The sequence below is a fragment of the Sinohyriopsis cumingii genome, chromosome 14 (assembly GCF_028554795.1).
Source record: "Sinohyriopsis cumingii isolate HCF-2022 chromosome 14, ASM2855479v2, whole genome shotgun sequence".
Taxonomy (NCBI): domain Eukaryota; kingdom Metazoa; phylum Mollusca; class Bivalvia; order Unionida; family Unionidae; genus Sinohyriopsis; species Sinohyriopsis cumingii.
In genome coordinates this window covers 12,018,264-12,041,962 of record NC_142974.1, presented here as the reverse complement: position 1 = coordinate 12,041,962, position 23,699 = coordinate 12,018,264, and the positions used below count along the sequence as shown (strand labels likewise).

General features: G+C 33.7%; 1 protein-coding gene across 12 annotated transcripts in view; it reads right to left on the bottom strand.

Annotated features, from left to right (window-relative positions):
- Positions 1-1,779: 1,779 nt before the first annotated feature.
- Positions 1,780-23,699, bottom strand: part of LOC149783253 (protein scribble homolog) — a 184,501-nt gene continuing 162,581 nt past the window's right edge. For 11 of the 12 annotated variants that reach the window (XM_089931472.1, XM_089931479.1, XM_089931476.1 and 8 more), the window contains 4 exons: positions 22,079-22,215; positions 20,611-20,657; positions 15,300-15,376; positions 1,780-12,546 (listed from right to left, as the gene is read on the bottom strand). In XM_089931472.1, the coding sequence (XP_089787598.1) occupies positions 12,543-12,546; positions 15,300-15,376; positions 20,611-20,657; positions 22,079-22,215 (265 nt within the window). In that variant the 3' untranslated portion in view covers positions 1,780-12,542. Of the gene's footprint in view, positions 12,547-15,295; positions 15,377-20,610; positions 20,658-22,078; positions 22,216-23,699 lie in introns of those variants that run through there. The other variant, XM_089931473.1, reaches the window with a different exon arrangement.

The window sequence follows — 23,699 nt, the reverse complement described above, 5'->3', positions numbered from 1 at the left end:
ACTGAATACAATTTCCCATACAATAACTCAATTAACACGATTTAAATCCTATCGGACAGGCTATTGAGTAAAATTTCACATCCAATAACTGAACATGATTTCCATCCTATCTGTCATCATTTGAGTAACATTTCACACACAGTAACTGAATTTACAAGGTTACCCTTACAATCACTCAATTAACAGGAATTCTATCAAATCAGACGTGCTATTTGAGTACAATTTCCCATGCAATCACTTAAATAACACGATTTCCATCCAAGTAAGCATGCTACCGAGTACAATTTCCCATACAATCACTGAACTAACACGATTTCCATCCAATTAAGCATGCTACTGAGTACAATTTCCCATGCAATCACTGAACTAACACGATTTCCATCCAATTAAGCATGCCACTGAGTACAATTTCCCATGCAATCACTGAACTAACACGATTTCCATCCAATCAAGCATGCTACTGAGTACAATTTCCCATACAATCACTGAACTAACACGATTTCCATCCAATTAAGCATTATACCGAGTACAATTTCCCACACAATCACTAAACACGATTTCCATCCAATCAGGCATGCCACTGAGTACAATTTCCCATGCAATCACTGAACTAACATGATTTCCATCCAATCAAGCATGCTACCAAGTACAATTTCCCATACAATCACTGAACTAACACAATTTCCATCCAATCAAGCAGTCCATTGACATAATTGCAAATGTAAGATTTTATTATTTGTCTACAAACTTGGCGTATCATTAGGCATTGGTTAAATAGTATTTGCTTTACTTTTTTTTCCCTACGTATTTTCACAAAAATGAGTAAACTCAAATTCCACAACATAACATTGTTCCGTAAATTTATGACCTACATAATTGCATTTTAAAGCTAAATCTTTAATTACATAATATTTAGACTGCTTTCTATGAATTGTATATTTTCCTTAATACATTTGCCTAATGGTTTTTGAAAATATATAATCTAATAAAACGGTACTTCCCAGAACAGCGATGTCCGCCATTATTTCCCCACGACAAGTTCACTTAAGATTTCAAACTGATTTTTATCAAGAAAATATGCGGCAGTTATAATGTTCATGTTATCAATTCTATTCTTAAAACTCGAATTGCTATTTATATAGCTTTAAGTTTCGAAACACAAGTTTGTGTTTTTATCACAAATGATAACTTCCTGAAATCGAACAGTAATAGTTCCTAACTTACTCAGGAAATGGTTAATGGTCAATCAGCTATCGCAACACATGCCTGTGAATGTACAAGAGTTTGTTTGCCGGCTTAAATTTCAACACGAACTATTTGATGGCTTGAAACCTACAATTCGCCTTGAACTATATATAACACTGGAAATAACCTGGCCAAGACGTGGGAACATATAAAGAAAAGGACGGTCATTTAATGTTGTCCTAAAAGTCATTTTCGCTTTCGTAAAAGAAGGCGGCGAAGCTTACATTTTTTTAGGCGACTTAGTTGCTCGCTTTGCCTGGTAGCATGACCCCTGTGAACTTACATGATTTCCAGGGACATGCTAAAAATTCACATACAGTAACTGAACTTGCACAAATTCCTCTCTATCAGGTATGCTACTGAGCAAAAGTTCCCATATAATAACTACTCTAAAGAATAACACTTTATTTACATAAGTTACCTGCCATTCATATACTGGTCCCAAAGCATCAACATCAATACATCCATGGATACCAGGCCATCCCAGAAGCTCAAATTACTGCTACCAAAACAAGCTATTAATAATAACAAACATTTTATGATATGGCTGTATCTTTATTAAGTATGTCTCATTAAATTACATTCATTCCACTTGGAAACAGCAAACAACAAATCAGTTAATTAAGGAGTTTCTTATTTAGAAAACAGTACGACTGCTTCAAACATGGAACTTCATAGGTAACAACAAAATCAATTCCTAAACCAGTGAAATCAACTTAGGGAAAAGAAGGGAGAAAAAAAAAAACGATATCATTAACACTAAGAATTTGTAGTCATAAAAGTACCATGTCCACTGTTAGTTTTGTTTTGGAATCGTCTCTAAACAAAATTGTTTAAACCAGATCCACAGTAGTACGTGGAGGTCTGATGGACACTGATAGAGGTCATGCTCTGCTGACCTTGTGGTCACTAATAAAATCACAGCTTTCAAATTTCTGAAAGGGACACGTCATTCAGAACGTATTACTAATAATAACTCTCCCTAACACAAAAATGCAATACTTTATCTGATACGCTACTAAAAATAAGCAGACTGGGAATTCCAAAGGTCAAAATGAACATTAGCTTTTATCGGTGTATGTGTCAGATCTCCATGTAGGACTGCAGACATTAAATCTTATTCAGATTATCTTTGTATTTCTGTCACTCATTAATCATCATATTACTTAATTATCAAAAGAGTAGTTCTGAAATAAGGTACAGAAAAACTTTATCAAATGACAAAATAAGTTCACATGAACTAGATATATCTTGAAGACAGCTCATGATTTTAAAAAATCTGAAATGTATTCGCCTTAATCTGAAAAAATTATGACAATATATTTGTGATATCATCCCAAGTATTTTACACACACAGATTGTATTATAAAACTGAACATTTGAACTCAACATTACAATGAAGAGATTATGTGCCATTGATCATGAATTCTTTGTTCAATCATTGTCATTTACATAAATGCAGTAAATAGCACCTTTAAATGTGTTGTAAGTTTACTAATTTTAAAAACGTTGCCCAAAAAAGCCAACCCATCCTAAAAACTGGGCACTAAAAATCAACATGTGACATGATTGTGTTTTGGAAAAATGTTTCTAAAATCGTAAAAATTTTAGGATTCAAAGCTGACCTGAACAAATCATGGATGATGTATCATATGGCAAAGTACCCAATAATAAATGCTGGCATAAACAAGAGAGCTCAGTACATAACATGTCTTGTCCGCATCTTTAATAAACAAATTATTAACTTTCTTTAATATGGTAATGTTACAAGGTTTGGTTGAAAATGTATGATGTATACAGTAGATACAAAACAGTGAATTAGAAAGAGACACAGAACTACACTGGGCCCCCACACTGAAACAAAACATTTAAAAATATCACAACTCTTTCCAAATTGAACAAGACTAAACCATGAACAGCACATGCAAATCTATGAAACAATGTTCATACCAAATTGCATGTTCAATGTTTCTTGAGCTATATTATCTCCAGGCAATATCCTACACGAAGATATCAAGTTAACTGTCAAGGATCATCAGAATGATTAGGGCACCTGAGCTATGCAAGGATCTGATGTGGAAAATTAAGACTCATCTTAAAAGGACCACAACTCCATCAAAAATGGACCATATACAATGAAACCCGTAAAAGACACATCTACATTTATATGGCAATTTACCAACGAAATGGAATCCAATTAGGCATGAGGGTCACAGAGCTGAGGTGATTATAAGATGTGTGCACAGACAAATAGAAAATGTGATTACTAAATGGCTCCTGCATCATGATGCAGGACCCAAATAATGCTTAGACAGTACTATCCATTAAAAGCCTCTCTGAAATTGGAAATTATAAAAATAATTGATAAATAGTTCTTATTATTCAACTGAGATATTCTTAATATGAATTGTTCTGAAACTGATGCTAATTTGTTTAATTAATTAATTATGCTATAATAAGACCATATTTCATAATGCTGCTTTTATGAGTTGTGCAGCACATATATCAAAATATTTGCATTCATGGTCTACTCACACAATATATATGCTCACTGTGCTCAGACTAGTTCATAATACATATACTCACTGTGCTCAGACTATATAGTACTCACACATTACATATGCTTAGTGGCAGTGTACAGTATTCCAACTATACACATGCTCATGATGGCAAAGATTACTCCAGTACTCACAATACAAATGCTCAGTGTCCAGTACTTGCACTCTATATGCTCATGGTGGCATAGATTGTAAAGTATTCACACTCCATATGCTTCATGTGCTCAGACTGTATAGTATTCACAATACATACACATACTGTGTTCAGACTGTACAGTACTTATAATACCCATTATGTTAGATTGTACAGTACTCAATATATATATATATATATATATATATATATATATATATATATATATATATATACATACACATATATAGATATAGATATATATAGATATATACTTGCTGTGTTCCAACTGTACAATACTCATGATGCATATACTCACTGCATTCAGACTGCAGAGAATAAATGAATATGCAATATTATATGCATCAATGAAGTATGGCAATTTATTAACTGAACATATTCGTAGTATAAATGGCTGCCAAACAATGATGGATCTATAGTACATTACTCTGCATGAAAGTCATCACTAGGAAAATTATATCTGCAAATTTGATTTCTTTTCTGAATTTAAGAAATGTTCTACTCAAGAAATTGGTGATATACAGTGCTTTATAAATCTGGACTATATAGAACGAGGTACGTTTCTTTGCCCTTTATGGTTTTAACACCTAAATCTTCAACTGCCTTTGTTTTCATGGTAAATGTATCTTGATTACACTATTTTTGTGGGCCATGAAAAGGATCCATCACTGGTCTACAGAAACTAAATCGGAAGAACATTTTCAGCACATAATAAAGAATATGACAGAAAGGAAATGGAGGTAGTGGATATATTTTCCATTACAAAATAACGCTGTAGAGACTGGTGAAAATACTGCTTGGGTAGCCATTTTTGTTTGTTAATGGATATCCCCCAAAAATGTTTACATAAACAAGGTTAGACTATCCACTTTAACATGCACAGGTCAAGCTTGCATAATCCAGTGTACAAAAACTTAGTGTGATTTAACACTGCAGTTATAATTCTGTACTAACTCTATAGTCACATGGCCACACAATACCCCTTAAAGGGACTGGTACTCTATATTACTTAAGTCTAGTGTGACACTATCTGTGGATTTTTTCACTGCAGTTATAATTATGTTCTTGCTTACTGTCCTCCCTCTGAAGGCACAGTCCTACAATAACCAAAGAAACAGTCCCTCGATGGGACTTACACTCTACAAAACTTAACCCTATTGTGAATATATGGAATTTTTTAAATTAGTTACATTTTTGTCCATCCTCTTATGTCCGTCACATAATACTGCAAGACACAACAGTCCCTTCAAGGGGCTTGCACTCTATAAAACTTAACCCTAGTGCAACTGTATATATGGATTATTTCATTGCAGCTATAATTCAGACCCTATTGTCCTTGCTCTGTAGTCACATTGTTACATAATAACCCACAAAAATCTAAATTCAAGCTCAAAATTCAGTAGTTTTTATCTTCATTAATTTTATAAGTCACCAAAATATGTGGAGTAGCATCATACAGTTTCATTGAAATGCTGATAACAAATGAACACAGTATCAAAAAAGTGAATCTAGTAAATCATATTTTTGGTTATTTTTATTTGTTTAACTGTGCTTGGGCCCCATAATCAGGAAACTTCCACAGTGGAAAACTGTATGCGAGACTATTTCAAATTCTTATTCTTAGTAACTTTATCCAAAATAAAGCAAAAACAAGCAAGATCTTATAATCAGTTTTGAAACTTTCCCACTTTCAAAGAAATTTAAAGTATGGTTCCAAGTAAAGTTAGTTTGAATTATACAACAATATTTGAATCAATCAATATATATATATATATACATGTTAAAATTTAAAAAAAATGTTAAGGAATCATTTCAGGAAGGCATTTACTGCCATGAAAATTACTCTTCACTTTGAATTTGTAAATAAAGCATACTGAATCTCAGAAAAGGCAGCTTATTGTGACCAAAGTTACCAACAATTTTGTACACCCAACCAATGAGATGACTGATTCTGTTCTTACTTAAGGCCAACACACTAACATTTCCTCTGTATGGTCAAAGTGGTCATTTTGAGTATCCAACATGATTATGACATGTAATCTGTAAAACAATAGTGGTCACTTTAAGTATCCACCATGATTATGACATGTCATCTGTAAAACAATAGTGGTCACTTTAAGTATTGACCATGATTATGACATGTCATCTGTAAAACAATAGTGGTCACTTTAAGTATTGACCATGATTATGACATGTCATCTGTAAAGAGACAGTAGTTGAATTAAGTATCCCCCATGACTATTACATGTCACCTTTGAAGAGATAGTGGTTCCTTACATATCCATCATGACTATCTGTAAAGGGATAGTGGGTGTGTCAAGTATCCCCCATGACTATTACATGTCACCTTTGAAGAGATAATGGTTCCTTACATATCCATCATGACTATCTGTAAAGGGATAGTGGGTGTGTCAAGTATCCCCCATGACTATTACATGTCACCTTTGAAGAGATAGTGGTTCCTTACATATCTATCATGACTATCTGTAAAGAGATAGTGACTACATTACATATCCACCATTAACTATGACATGGCACCTGTAAAGAGATAGTGAATGGTTTAGGTATCCACCATAATTATAAAGAGAGTAGTTGATTCAAGTATCCACACGACCTATGACCTCTGTAAAGAGACTGTAGTTACTTAAAAAATCCACCATGACTACATGATCTACAATGGGAACAGATGTTTACATAGTATATACTTAAGACCACCATCATCTCATACAGATGGATACTTAAAACAAAATTTGACAAATAGTCTAATGTACTCAATCAATTCTTAAAATAAAGTGCACTACTTGCTTCTGAGAAAGATACGTGAAAATTTAATCTGATCAAGATTTGACTGTTTGACAGACATGTGACTTTCTGTCAATGTCTCTCTTACCATTTATATAAAAATTAAAAACAAATATTTATCAGCCAAAGAACTTTTATGGAAAAATATGATAAATTGAAGCCAAGCACCAGTAGTGTCACTCGAAAGGATTTAGTTCAATGGAGGATAGTCTGGTACACCTTGTGTACTCACCAATCAAATTTAAATTCCGTCTTCAGTGTCGTTTTTGTACTTGCTTGAAAACAAGCACGACACCTTATACACCTATCAACTATTTCTCTTTGTAGGACATCAGTAGATTGTAGTTTTCTGTGCAGACTAATGACAATAAGATTGAATGACCTGAACCTTTGGTCAAGGTAAGCAACCTTGACCTAAACATACTAAGCAGAAATCATTTCTTATTAGACTTACCATCACCTCTGACCTATAATTCCCAGAACCTATAGGATTATTTATTACCCTGATTGTAAGCAATCCAATCCACAAACTTTGGTCAATGTACTTAGTTCTTAAACAAAACTTTTTCCAAGAAACAATTTTCTTTTGAGCTATGACCCTGACCTGTGACCTTTTGATCCCTACATAAACAAACCTCTTTCATACTTTAAGTGTAAGCCCTCCACAAACTTTGATCAAGGTACATTGTCTGAAACTTAAGTTATTCTGCCGAGAAAAAAAAACATTTTTCAACTTCAATCACAGTGGCTACTACTGTTGATGCCAAAATGGATAGACTTTTTCCTTGCCCTGAGCACAAGAAATCCCCAAAGTCTGATAACTACAGATGGTGGAGATTGTGCAGAATCTAAACTGGTACCTGATGGATATCGAAACTCTGCCTTATGACATGCATATAAAAATTATTGATGTAACAAGACTGATAACTGATACCAATTTAGAATCCAATTAGGAAACCTTTGCTTCTATTTTTTTTAGTTTAAGTTTCAATTTTTGACTGAAACAGTTTTGATACTAATGGGCCAGATAAAAACACAAATTTACCTAATGCATTTCTTACACTTCATCCTTGATATGCCTTGACAAGTCACGGGGAGAGAAATAAAAATAAGGGTAAAGGAAAACAAAACTAACATTGTGTTGAAATACAGGTCTGTATAAAAATTTAAAACATGAATGCAGAATCGCAAAGTAAATATGGACAAAGACACCTAAACTATTTGAAATGATTTCCCTATATTTTCCTTTTACGAAAAGGCCCCATCAGGACTTGTAAAATTAATCATAAGCTAAGAAGAATGAAAACTGAAAAAAATGTACTCATCTTTTTATTTCACTGCAATAATTCTTGCAACATGTACAATGTACATGAAACGAGAAGAGAATTTCTTCTGATGGCGGAAGGAAGCAAAAAGGACTACAAAGAAACTAAGCAGCTGAGGCATGGAAATGATTAAATAAGTTCTACAGGCTTCATAAAAGCTGCCAGTTGAACCAGAACTCAGAATGCTGGTATTGTCCAAATTAAAAGAAACTTCTTTTGAATATAAAGCATATATGTTAATTATAAAAGCAAGAAAGTAATAGAAAGAAAAAAAGTGTTATTTCTAAGACAATGTTAGTGAACCTAAAAGTACACATTGCAAAAATCCCATGACCTATGTGATACATAAATAATAAATCTACATCTTTTTTTGGACAACTAAACAATAAAATAAATTTGATATGTTTTTTAAAAAATTATACATACATTTTTTTTTTCAAAATGGAGCTCAATTACATGCCTTTGGTTCAATTATAAAACTAGAAATGCTCTGTAATTTATCAATGTCCATATGATAAGCATTTTTATGCTATCTTCACAAAGTTACCAGGACTAGCCTGAAGAATTTTTTTTAAAGGTATCAGAATTTCATACATAGCATTGTACATGATCTTATTAACTGAATGAAGTACAAGAGTACATTTACAGACATGCATGTATTTGTTCTGGTAAAAAATTATTAACCATATTACAGCTGTATCTTGTTTCCATGGCAATACATGTATCTTTGTGTTTGCTTAGAAACTGAACTGAAATGAACAGATAACAATCAAAGACAGTTTATCAATTCTATTCCAGAAACAAATAACCTACTTACTATACTCTACCCTCTACTCATTACCATACTCCCTGCTCTTGATTCCATACTCATTACCATATACTCCCTGTACTCAATACCACATTCCCTGTACTTATTACCATCCTCCTTGCACTCAATACCACACTTATGTACTCATTACCATACTACCTGTACTCAATACCATATTTATGCACTCACTGCCATACTACCTGTACTCAATACCATACTCCCTGTACTTAAGACCACACTCCCTGTACTCGTTACCATACCCCTTCTACTCAATGTCATACTCCCTCTACTCAATACCACTCATGAACTAAATACCACACTCCCTGTACTCATTATCATACCCCTTCTATGCAATGTCATACTCACTCTACTCAATACCACTCATGAACTAAATACCACACTCCCTGTACTCATTACCATACCCCTTCTACTCAATGTCATACTCCCTCTACTCAATACCACTCATGTACTCAATACCACACTCCCTGTACTCATTGTCATACTCTTTTTATTACCATACCAATTTTTTTTGTATATATATTAAAGATCACGTTGTGAAGAATTGCATTAAACCAAATCATTTTCAGTTTTAGATGTTGGAAGGATTCTACAATTTCTTATCACAGACTACTATTGTCAACAGCAATAGATTCATAAATGTTTCCTGCATGATGCCAGGCCACATCAATGCCACAGGATTGTGTTCAAGTACACTGAAATATGTGCTGTATTTACTCATTTGTTCCTTGAAGTGATATGAAAAAACAGAATTTAATAACAATTTCAGTACCTACAAAAAATGTTGTCAAAATTGGGCACAAAGTTGAAAAGTTACACAAAATGAAATTTTACAAGTAATATAGCAAGAAATGTACGGGTATCAGATATCGTTCAGACAGGACATGGATAAACAAGCAGTAGAGAATAAATTGCAACTGATCAGCTGTCTCATGGAACCACAATAAACTGCATTTGATTAACAGCGATTAATTGGTCAATTACGGCTTTTCATTTACATGAACCACAACTAAACTTATTTCACATGCTAGAAACAAGCCTAGCTGGCTTCAACAGAAAATCTTACAATAGCTTTTCTGAGTATCGAACAATTCTACAACAATTTAAATCCAATTAAATAAATTCATCAAATTTTTAACGCTAACATTGGTTAACTTTTCTCAATTATTTATATACAACTTGATAACAATGAGGCAATTTTTGGATGACTTTATAATCTTTTCACCTTTTCTTAAATTGCCTCATTTTCAACTTACCTAATTGAAATATAAAATATAAATTTTATTGATATGCCCTTCTCTCTGCACTTTTAAAAGCAAGCAAGGTCAATACAACTTACATTTGCTGGAGTGCTTTTGAATAATACATGGGAATTCCAAGTTATAGGCAATTCAAGTGTAATACAGCTATGCATACAAATACAAACTGGCTAAGGTATCCCTCTTTAATCAGGCATTTAAACTTTCCACTGCCAATTGCCCTGGGTAACATTCCAATGCCAATTGCTGGGCAAGTTAATGACATGGACAAGCAAAAAATCCACAGGTTAACCTTTTGTAAAAATGAAACCAAATACTCTCTATATAGACTGGGGAAGTTAAAATTTAAACGGGCAAGTGAGAAGATGAAATTATTTGCCTAGAAGCATGTAAACTTTCAAAACATTTTTAAGGCCTGTTTAATAGTAGATTCAATGCTTTATATAAAAACATAATGAAACTTTGTTATAATCCTTTGGTCCTTAAAAAGGACAGGCTCCTAGAAACTGTGTTATAATCCTTTGGTCCTTAAAAAGGACAGGCTCCTAGAAACTGTGTTATAATCCTTTGGTCCTTAAAAAGGACAGGCTCATAGAAACTGTGTTATTATCTTTTGGTCCTTAGAAAGGACAGGCTCCTAGAAACTGTTATTATCTTTTGTCCTTAAAAAGGACAAGCTCCTAGAAACTATGTTACGATCTTTCAGTGCTTTAAATGGACAGGTTAATAGAATTTTATTGGACAACTTCACACAATAATCTTCTGTGCTCTGAAAAGCAATCTCTGCATAACAGCGATAGACGTGGTTTGAAATTTTTAAAATATGTGCACAACTAATTGTTTGTTTTAATCTTGTGTGTGTATATGTTAGCTTTTTTTAAAGGTTATATTCGGCAGGGTGTTATGTTACACTGTAACACTGGCTGTCTTTGTACCTAATGGAATCAGTACCAATACTATACTAAAATATACATGAATACAGAATCCACTAAACTTTAACCAAGGGTGATGCCAAAAATAATCCCCACCTATATATCTATTTTGAGAAAACTCCAAAATCTGGCAATGAAGACATAGTTTGTAATCTACACTATTAGCTTATACCCCAGCTTAAAGAGCTTGATGAGGATACTTTTTGTTGAAGTGTTTATCTAAGGCATAATGTGTGACCAGCCTTAGTTTGGTTAAATTTGAAAAACAGTCAAGCAAAACATTCCTATATTAAATCCAGTGTTCGTGGAACACAGATGCTCCATCTCTATGTCTGAAACTGACTTAAACACAAAACCTAACCAAGGTGTGATGGACATGCAGACAGACAGACACGACCATAGTTGTCATTACCACTTTCATAGTGAGGCTTGAAACACAAACACCATACACACTAGAAAATGCACAGTACAATTCAACAAAATATAGTCTTGTTCAAAATAATTTAGGTAAGGGGGTAAATGAAATAAGACCAAACAACCATTAGTTCTAGGATCATGCAATGAGGCTTACAAAGGTGTTCATGGTCCTATGCCAACACAAATATGGTCACTGCAAAGATTTTGACCTTTTATTCTTACTTAGTCATAAATGGATGGACAAAAAAACCTGTTTCAATCACAAAGTAGGAGAATGATAGAAAAGCTTAAGCTGAAAATAAATGGCAACAAAATTTCACCAGGAAAAAAATAATGGCAACAAAATGAACTAATTACCATTCTGACAGCTCAAGATTTCTGATGACATTTCTCATTTAAAATGGTGACATTGTTAAAAGCTATAGTTGCTGTAGTCTTGGACATCACAGGTCAAATGTACATTTCTGAACTGGTAAAACATTTCTAAACAGATCTTTTCTAGCTCCTAATTATCCTATATGCAACTATGACATGTTTTCTTTTCAAGAACACACTCACGCAAATCCCAACCAGGTATAATTCTAAAAACAGTATACATAAACACAGATAATGATTATTATAATCATCATTAACGTACATGTTGTAACATTATCAATGCTGAGAAAATGATAAACCATCCAATGTTAAAGAATATGTATACTTGTAAATAATTATTATAATGCAGGGTAAAAATTGTTATATTAAAATTTGTACAGATAAAAAGTTCCCCCCATTCTAAAAAAAACAAACATAAAATTCAGTCTTCAATGGCATCTTTGTAATAGTTAGGAAACATGATGCTAGAAATTGAAGAACAGGTCTATGCCCTTGGCGCTGTAGGACTGGAAACGATATGCTTGCCATTATTTAGTTCCATGCTATAAAAAGCATGGGTAATCATAATATTTTTCATTTGTAATGAATCCTCTTTAGGCATGGCCTCTTTCCAGAAACTGCATGTGTTGCTATTTAACACATTTCCTATCTACCTGAAAAGAAATAAAATATATACATATTTAAAACACATCTGAGTAGACATTATCATAAACTTACAAGGCATCTTCGTGAGTAACAGAAATGGGAAGAACTAAATACCATACTGAGTCACAATGGCTTCATTATATTTGGGCTTGTATCATGCCTAGCTGTGAAAATGTATACCTGTCTCTGCCAACTGGAATATGAATAGATCAGATCTGCCAACTGGAATATGAATAGATCAGATCTGCCAACTGTGAAATGAGTAGATCAGACCTGACAACTCTGCAATGAGTAGATTCAGACCTACCAACTGTGAAAGGAGTAAACCCAGATATGCCTGCAGTGCAATTGGTTGACCCAAATCTGCCAACTGACCTAAATGTAGACCCAGACTTGTCAAATGTAAAATATGAAGACCAGATCTTGGCAAACGTGAAATGATGTAGGTATTAGCATTTGACAGCTCAACAATGGCTACATGGTACCAATTAAAAGCAAGGTTCTAAAAATAAAACAAGTGTCCTTCAAAGGAACTGATGTTCTATAAATACCCAGAAATTCAGGATAAGAACATTTCCTCCTTTTAATTGCAAAGTGTTGAAACCATCTCTGATATTCTTCAGCAACAACGAAACGTTGAAATCAGCTGTTGGGGTGGGCAAACTGGATGTCAGACTGGCACTGTTTCTATTTAAGACAAAGTAGACATCATAAGTCTTTTGGTGACAACATCGTATCTAAGTCTTTTGGTGATAACACCATATCATAAGTCTTTTGGTGACAACACCATAAGATCTCCTATTCAGGGAATGTATATGACATGAAGATTTTAAAGACAACACTTGTGGCAGCCATACTGGCTATATAATTGGTACCAACTTCATTTAGGACCAACTAGTTATCATATGAAGCCTACTGGTTAAAATCCCGTGTTGATATTGCCAACCATTTGGTAAATGTAACATTATATTCAAGCTGGCCAAAATGAAAGATAGTCTCCTGAAGAAAGAAAGAAACCATGTCAACATTTAAAAGGAGTAGAAAAACCAAAATTTTCAAGACAGCCACATGATGTCAGATCAGCATCATTCTAATTTATAATAAACAAAAAACTGTAAGAAGTCTTTATGTGAAAAACACATGCTGATATGAAAATTAATTCTGGAAATGTAGTGATGATTAGATTTTCAAGTTGACCACTGTGGCAATCATGTTAGAACTCAGATCAGCACCAATTTCATCTTGGATCAACCAAACATCATACGAAGCCTTCTGGTGAAAACCCATTGTTAATATGACTTTCTGTTCATAAGGAGTAGCTGTAAGAAGATTTTCTGGATGGCTGTTGTAATGGCAATGATGGGAATGTCAGCTCATTACAATTTTTAATTAGGACCTACTAGACACCATAAGAAGTCTTTTAGTTACAACCTAATGTTGATAAAACCATCCATTCAAGATGAGTAACAATAACCATTTTTAAGATGATTCCTATGCAGTGGCCATATTGGATGTCAGATCAGCACCATAACAAGATTTTCAAGATGGTTCCTGTGTGGTGGCCATATTGGATGTTAGAATGGTACCATTTTTATTTAAAACTAACTAACATCGTAATTAGCTCTTCGGGGAAAACCCGATGTCAGTATTATATTCTGTTCAGAATGATTTGCAATAATAAAAAAAAGTTCAGTGGGTGGCCATAGTGGACATCATATCAGCACCATTTTCTTTGGAACAGTATGCGTTATAAGAAGCCTTTCAGTGAAAACCCCTGGATGGCATAACCACCCATGTAGGATGATTAGCGATAAAATCTTTTCAATATGGACAATGTGGTGGCCATATTGGATAACAGATTAGCATAATTTTCATTATGGACCAGCTACACTTTATTAGAAGTGTAAACCCCATGTTGATCTAACGACTTCCCATGTTGATCTAACAACTTCCCATGTTGATCTAACAACTCCCCATGTTGATCTAATGACTTCCCATGTTGATCTAACAACTCCCCATGTTGATCTACCGACTTCCCATGTTGGTTGAATGACATCCCATGTTGATCTAATGACTTTCCATGTTGATCTAACAACTCCCCATGTTGATCTAATGACTTCCCATGTTGATCAAAAGACTTCCCATGCTGACCTAACGACTTCCCATGTTGATCAAACAACTTCCCATGTTCACCTAACAACTTCCCATGTTGATCTAATGACTTCCCATGTTGATCGAACGACTTCCCATGGTCATCTAATGACTTCCCATGTTCATCTAACAACTACCCATGTTGATCTAATGACTTCCCATGTTGATCTAATGACTTCCCAAGTTGATCAAATGACTTCCCATGTTGGTCCAGTACAAGTAGAGCTAAAAATGAAGAACTAAACCAAACTAAATCCTCCCCAAAAATGTAAACATAAAGCACAAGCTAAAATATAAAAGTAATAATGTTACAATTCTGTAAAAAAATATAAATAATAAGGTAACACATGTAAAATTCATAAATGTATTATATTAACCTCATTCTCTAAAAAAAAAGTCCAATATGTTTTTTTTGGGTGGCACATCATCATACAGTTTCTTGATAAAGTTCACTTTGAAAATACTTTTGTCTCAAGGGGTACAACTGTTATCTGAGTGGTTTAACAGCAATTCAGCTGGAATGCATGAGACAAGTTAAATGTCTGATAGTTTTCACTAGTTCAATTCATGTGATACTGCAGAACACTAAGGATTTATAATGAAAACTTACCGATTATCACCTGTACTGTTAATATTTGTACTATCTTCTAAATTGAGCTCTATGATTTGTCTTTTTCTCACTTCAACCTATGTAAATAGAAATAAAAATTCATGAGTATGCCAATCAATTCACTTCATTTTTGAAAAAAACTGGAAATTTGAAAATCTCAGGTACAATGTACCTGACAACTGTATCAAAAAAGACAAAACTTACGTCTGCAAAAGCCTTAAAGCAGCTTCAAGTGGACTTTATCATATTCAACACAGCATCAGAAAGATAAAAAAAAAATGACACCATGCACTAAAGTTGATTATATCTAATCAGATCGAGTGACTGTTCACAAAAATAACGTCTTCATCCTAGCTGGTTGGAATCTGAGGTAACTCAGTTGTATGGCATCAAACTCTAAGTCCAGGGTCACATAAAATCCAACCCACAATTCAAGCTGGTCAAAATGTTTAATAGGTAAATTGGAAACATTGTGTGGTATATATTTACAATGGATTTCCTGATTTAAAAATACTCATTTTTATGCATTTAGCACAATTTAATGACCTTTTAATGACCTGTAAAAATGTCATTGTTGTACGACAATTTTTGGCCAGAAAACATCTCTCTGAAGTTCCATGTATCACTTTCTGTATGGATTAATGATACAAGAAAACATGTATCATTTGTTTATGGATGTAATGATACAATGATACATGCTAGGGCTATGAAAATACATAAAATATTACCATTATATAAACATGATACTACCTTTCAACTTAAGAGAGTTATGAAAATTCATCAACGTAATATTGAACAGAATTGTGAGAATTATTAATCGATGTATTCTTATATTGCATACATTTTCTTTTCAGTTTTGTCATATCAATGATGCATATTGTAGCAGGACATATCTGTTATGATATGAACGGCTATGATGAATCACCTATTGTGATATAAAGTGTATCATGGCATCCCTAATTTTGTGCATAATCACACAAAAAAGAGCAAACTGGAGTTGTAACTGCCCCAGCATACATAACACTAGAAACATGAACTTAGTTTTACTCCCAAACCCCATGACAGCATTGTCTTTTTTTTAATATAAAAAGAAATAATTTTCAGTAGTCTTGGAGAAAAAAATACCCACCACTTCAATATATGCCTGTAATCTGTAGGATGCATGAACAGTAGGCAGCCCTGATTGGAACTGACACAAAACGATTCTTGGGACAGTTTAAATAACAATAATAATGATAATAACAATAATAATAATAATAATATACTTTATAATAATAATAATATACTTTATGCAGTAATTAAAAGCAAATAAAAGTAAATATAATGTGTGCCACAGTAATTTTGTATAATTGGTCATAATATTATAAAGATGTTGCTACCACTAAGTATATTACACAACTCATTTGAATATTGGCAACCAAAATACAAAGAGGAAAGGTATAAACCACTATTTCACATATCACTTAATTTGGCAGACAAAAGCTAGTGTGATGTGTTAATTACTTTTAAGACTGCTGTGGGTGAGCACACTGTTCTAATTTGCATAGGTAAGTTCACAAAGTGAAACAACCCAATTCATCTTAAGTTATAGGTAAATCAATGAGATGCATGTTGATGAACAGATGTTTATTACACATTATTGCCTTGAATGAGTTTGTTTAAGCCATCTATGTTCAGGTTTATTGATAAGCTTGTGAAGAGTGACAATATTTCTCTGAAGTCTGATTTTACACCATATATAAAATACAAAGCATAATTATTTCAGTTCTTGTCTCAATTCTGAAGGCACTTCACAAAGCAATAAGCAATCTGCGAAGCAAACAAATCCTTGCAAAATAAATTTCAGAACTCCTGGTTGACAGGCATTTATTTTGTGAAGCATAGCAGCAATGGGGATAGTTCAATTCTTTGCACATCCTGCAAACAACATTTTGACATAAATCACTTTGGAGTGTACAATGTCTGTCAAAACAGTATCACTGTATGAAACACACCTGAAGTGAGCATTAAATTGGTTCTCTTTATTATTATTCCATTTTGTATCTACCTGATCCTAGTAATATACCATCTACAACTGTTGTCACCTTTCAACAGACCATAATCTAAACATAATGAATTCTTCTGAACTTTAAACATGGTGCAACTTTTCTGTGAACATGGAAATTACTTAACTCCTACCTTTGTGACATCAGGACATTTTTCCCCTTTGTAATGGACTTGAATATGATTTTGTAATGAAAAGGGTATGTGTGTGTGTTTGATTTGGCTTTTTAATGTAGTTTTAACAATTTTTCAGTCATATCGCTATGATGTCTGCAGTGTGGCAGTTTATAGTGATGTCTAGCACTGGGGCATCATGCCGCAGACATGTAGCATGATGTCCCACCCAGTCACATTATCCTGACACCAGACTGACCAGTCCTAACACTAACCTCTTAATGCTGAGCGCCAAGCGAGGCAGCTGTTAGTACCATTTTTATAAGTCTTTGGTATGACTTGGCTGGGGATCAAACCCACAACCTCCCACATCCGAGGCGGACACTCTAACTACTAGGCCACTGGAGTGGTCTGTAACAAAAATCAATAATACTGTTGTCTAGTGAATTTCCCTTTGCAAAACAATAACAATGCCATCAAGTGAATTTTCTATGCTAAACAATAGCTTTGTTATTGAGTAAATTTTCCTATGCAAAACAGTAGCTTTGTTATCCCATAAATTTTCCTATGCAAAACAGTAGCTTTGTTATCCAGTAGATTTTCCTATGCAAAACAGTAGCTTTGTTATCCAGTAGATTTTCCTATGCAAAACAATAGCTTTGTTATCCAGTAAATTTTCCTATGCAAAACAATAGCTTTGTTATCCAGTAGATTTTCCTATGCAAAACAGTAGCTTTGTTATCCAGTAGATTTTCCTATGCAAAACATTTTGACTCCACCCATACTGGATCATCAAATAAACAAAGATCTATTGCTTTCATGCTGAAAATTCAAGTTAGAATGCAAATATCTAAGTGACCGTATCATGCAACTCCACATCATACAAATAACATGATAAAGACAGTAACAAATAAACATTTAGCCATATAACACCAACACCAAACAATACAAACCTTGTGACTTTCTGTTGTAAAATATTAAATAACGATACTATATTTGGTACATTATGTGCCAACACCATATTTAGTATGTAGGAACTAGTACAGTGTGGTTGCCTTTGCAGAATATTGACCAATAGCTCACGATGACCTATGGTCATGGTATGTGATCTTAAATTCAACTTAGTGCCCAGAAAACTGTCATTTCCAGATCAGACTTTAACAAGACTCCAAAAATCTTAAGCTTTAAGCCAATAACAAAGACATGCAAAGGAACTTGCTTTAGTACAAATGTTATTTTGCTAAATATTTTACTCTGAGAAGCAATGACCCTAACCTTTAGCTTTTTGATCCAAAATCAATAGACCTCTTACATGCCTACATGCAAGCCTCCACAATCTTTGCTTACAGTATGTGGTCTTAAACTATGGCTATTATTCAAACACCATTTTCCTTTTTCAGTCAGTGATCTTGACATCTGATCTCAAAATCAATAAGCTTCTTTCTACCCAAAATGTAAGCCATTCACAGACTTTGAAGACAGTACATGGATGCCAAGTGAAATTTCTGTGCAGAATACAATTTACATTTTCTGCCAGTGACCTTGACCTCTGACTTCTTAATACCAAAATTAAAACAAGCCGTTCTTGTCTCAAATCGAAGTCATTCACCATGACTGCAAGATCAGTAGGTCTCAACAGCAAGCTTTCCACAAAGCTTTGTCAAAGTTGGTAGTAAAAAAACTTGAGTAATTGTGCAGAAATCATGTTCCTTTTAGAGTCACTGTGACCTTCACCACTGACCTTTTGACACCCAAATCAACAGGTGTGTTTCTAATCTCAAATGCAAGCCATTTACAATATTTGGTCAGGATATCTAGTATACAACTTGTGTGGAAAAGACTTTGCTTCTTTCAATCTGTATGACCTTGGCCTTTTTGTTTTTGAGCCCAAAATCAATAGGTTTCTTCCTTGCCTGAAATATAGGCTACTTACAAGGTTTAATAATGGCAGATGAAGGAGACTTTGTTGTTGTGGAAATGAAATTGCAAACAGAAAGCTGTACATCATAACATGATAGGCTCTGCTTTATGGAGGATGATCTTCCTTTGCTATTTTCCCCAATTAAAACAATGTGAATTTTGTTTTAAAGGAACAAGTAAATGACTGAAAAACACTTGGCTGATTAAAAAAAACAAACAACTTAATATAGATGAGTGGTTTGGGATAAGTAAGACAGCTATGTGACTAGCAATAATTAGAAAATTTCCACCAAAACACCACTTTATCACCTCTATCAATAAAGGAAAACAATAAAAATCCATATATAATTAGAACTAAAATAAATGAAGAAATGAACAAACTTTGAAACAAAACACCTGAGGATTGTTGAACATAGAAAATAAGGGGTATACAAAGCACCAGTGCACATAAAGCCAAGGTAACAAGGCCATAAGAACCACAAAACTACCTCATGATCAACTGTTTTCTGGATCACTTCAAAAGTCTGAAGTTGTGCCTTTCCAGTGACTTCGTCTACAACCTGAATTGTTCGATGGACTATTTTTTCATCGATAACCTGGGATGTTTCATGAACAGAAGTTTCCCCTGGACGCCTATTTACAATAAGCTTCACATTCCCATCAGCTAATGATGAAGGCTAAGGAATGCAACAAAGGAAGCAGAAATTCACTAACAGGTTTACAAAACATAGGAATCACTAAAAATTACTTCCCTTTTAATATGTGATATCGTGTGTAGTCAAAACATGATTCAATGACAAGGCTCAACAACTAAAGTATCTCTCCAAGATTGTCTGTGTTACTGACCATGTTCAAAGATCTTCATTTTGGAATCATGATGAAACACTTGGTGAAGTCAAATCATTCTATATCAACAGAACTTAGCATGAAATGAGAAATTATATGAAGCCACAAATTCCTTTAGACTGAAAATTTTCAAAATGACTTAAGTCACCAAGTCCTAAGATTCTGGAGCCTATTCTTGCTGGACTATAGGCATATTATCTGTTTCCAATGTCTAACTGGTTTAACATGAAGTGTTGTATAGTTTTTATTACAGTCATAGAATGTGAAACATAAAGAAGAAAGCACAACTACTACCTGAGTAGCTAATTGTTAGTATAATGTAACTTTTAATACAACATGAAACAGAAAATTTAAACTAAACAATTTATTTATTTTGTGACAAACCTACCTTGGTATCTCCATTTTGATCTGTTGGCTGAATATGCTCTTCATCATCTGAAAGTATATTTTGCTTATGACAAGGTCACATAAAATCACTTAGAAAAAAGACAATCCCCAAGGTCTTAAAAGTTCTCATTTTTTAATGACTGATCACTAAGTATTTGAAATGATGCATGTTATTTCTCACATCATTGTGGGAGGGTCTGTTGTGTATGAAATGTTTTGAACATATTAATTACATAAAGTTTGAACATACAATGTATATGTTAACATACTAAAGTATATGCAGATGTTTTAGCATACCTAAGTGTATGAAGAAGTTTTAACATATTTAAGTGTATGAAGAAAGGTTTAACATATATCAGTCATGAAGAAATTTTAACATTGTTGACACTCCAAATGCGGCATTTCCAATTTATTGTCAGCTTTCAACAGCATACCTGATGTCCAGATATTTTAACGTCTTAATATACTTAAGTGTTTGAAGAAGTTTTAACATACTTAAGTGTATGAAGAAGTTTTAACATATATCAGTCATGAAGAAATTTTAACATTGTTGACACTCCAAATACGGCATTTCCAATTTATTGTCAGCTTTCAACAGCATACCTGATGTCCAGATATTTCCATTAATAACAATGACTGATGACCACAGCATCTTCTATTAAATCAAAACATTCATGAAAACTGTACTCCTATATTACAGAAGTTATTGGTGAGTAGAGAAATGTTCATAAAAATGGGTGAAAGATAGTTATAATTGCTTGAATTTGCATATTCTATATGAAATTATCCACTGTGTTAGACCATCAGTGAACCACCCTTATTTATCTCTTGTCAGACAATCTTAGCACTCCAGCATTATTATGTAATAAACCAAACAGCCCATCTTCAGAGTGGGAAGTGGTCATTTGGAATATTAACTCAAGAACACACGACTGACAGCTGGTGGTACATCAATCAATCAGAGAATATATATATATACTTACATACTGCATAAATCAGTTGTCAGTAAATCTACTTAATTTATTCAACTTAATGATGGGTAAGCTGTACTGTAAGTTACTCTAACCCTTAACTGTTTATCAGAAAGTCGAGTCAATCTGATGATTTTGCTATTATTAAAAAAAGTGAAATAAACATCAGTCCATTTATATATGTATCCATGCCAATCTATACCAGATACAAAAATATGTTCATTGAGCACAGACACCCCTCTAGCTATGCAAACAAAACTGACTTACATGCAAAATTTAACAAAGGTGTGACAAACTGATGGATGGACATACAAGAGTAACACTATATACCATTCTGATGTCATGCTGAGGCAAAAAACCATTTAAGCGTGCTCAAGAACTTAAATGGGTCGACTATAATGTAAATTCGTACATTTTTGTATTCATCAGTCCATTCATATATGAGTCTGGCATGTACTAAATAAGTTTATACTGATACTCTGGTCTTCAAAATCATACCAGCAAAAGCAATTTCAACAGGTTCCAGTTTGGATGCCTTGGCTTTGGCCTCCTCTTTGGAAATTTCCATCTGCATTTCCTGGGCCTTGTGAATCACAGCTTGAGCACGTATGGCATCATCTTCTAATGACTTCATCCTGCCAGGCAAAAGAACACCACCAAATTAAACATCACATAACTTATTTGATTCATTTCAAGATAAATAAAAATGAAGCATTTATATATCTGCAGTCTTATATGCAACAATTATCACTCTGGCCTATCCTGGCAAACATCAACTATGACCTTTGACTTTTGACCTCCTAACCCACACAATTCTTATATTTGATGACTCCTGGGGAACCTGAGCCACATCTAATAATAAGATTTTAAACAAACAAAAGATGAAGATTATTTAGAAATTTTGAAAGAATAAGGGTGTGCCATTCTTTTGTCATGTGCATGTGTGTGATTTGGATTTTTATTTTAGCTTTTAAAAAAATCAGTCATATTGCTTAAGATGTCAGCAGTTTGGCTGTTTATAGTGATTTCTAGCAATGAGGCATCATGCCACAGACATGTGGAATCATGTTCCATCCATCAAATCATGTCTCACCCAGTCACCCAGTCACATTATCCTGACACCAGGCCAACCAGTTCTAACACTAACCTCTTAATGCTTAGCACCAAGCAAGGCAGCTGTTAGTACCATTTTTTTTGTCTTTAGTATGACCAGCTGGGGTTCAAACCCATGATCTGCCACATCTGAGACAGTCACTCTAACCACGTAGGCCACAAAAATGGTTAGAAAGAATAAGTAAAATTTGTAATATTTGCACTGTAACTACTGTTTACATATCCTTGTGAACACCTCCAGTATTTCTGCCTGAAGAAAAAACACAAGATAAATGTTTGCTGATGACAGCCACTTACAACAAGCTGCCACAATTATTTTTTTTAAATGGTTTTCATAACAATTGTTGGAAAGCTCCTTCATTTGCCAATCCAGTGCATAGAAAGGGTACTGACCATTTTCCACTTTCCAATGAGGCTGCCAATTATTTACACCCCACTACACTGTGTAACATTTGTTATTGGTGAAGCTTGGTTCCAAGATAAAGTGTTATATGGTGTTAGACTTTTGATTTATATATAATCAATGAAGTACCCACCTGCCAGAGTCCTTCAGTGACATATGTGAACATACAAAGTAGCCATAAATTGACCAGAGGGACTACATTCATGTCTGTGGAATTGAGTGTGTAATATACGCATAGTAGTAAAATCAGTCTGGTTAATACATCTGCATGTCACTTTACACTCTACTGCACCCCACATTAGCATGAGTGTAATATGGTTAGTGCACTTTGTGTCTACTGTATACACACAGAAATTCTCATGATGAAATGCCCTGGTATTAAATGCTTATTTATCAATCTGAAAGTTCAAAATTGCATGCTTTTTCTCACATTACTATTGTATCTCTTCTGATTCAGAATTTAATATTTGTTATCTATTGTTTATTAATATATTTGTTATGTATTATTTAATAATATATTTGTTATCTATCATTTAATAATGTTATCTATTATTTAATTATATGTTATCTATTACTTAATATATGTTATCTATCATTTAAACA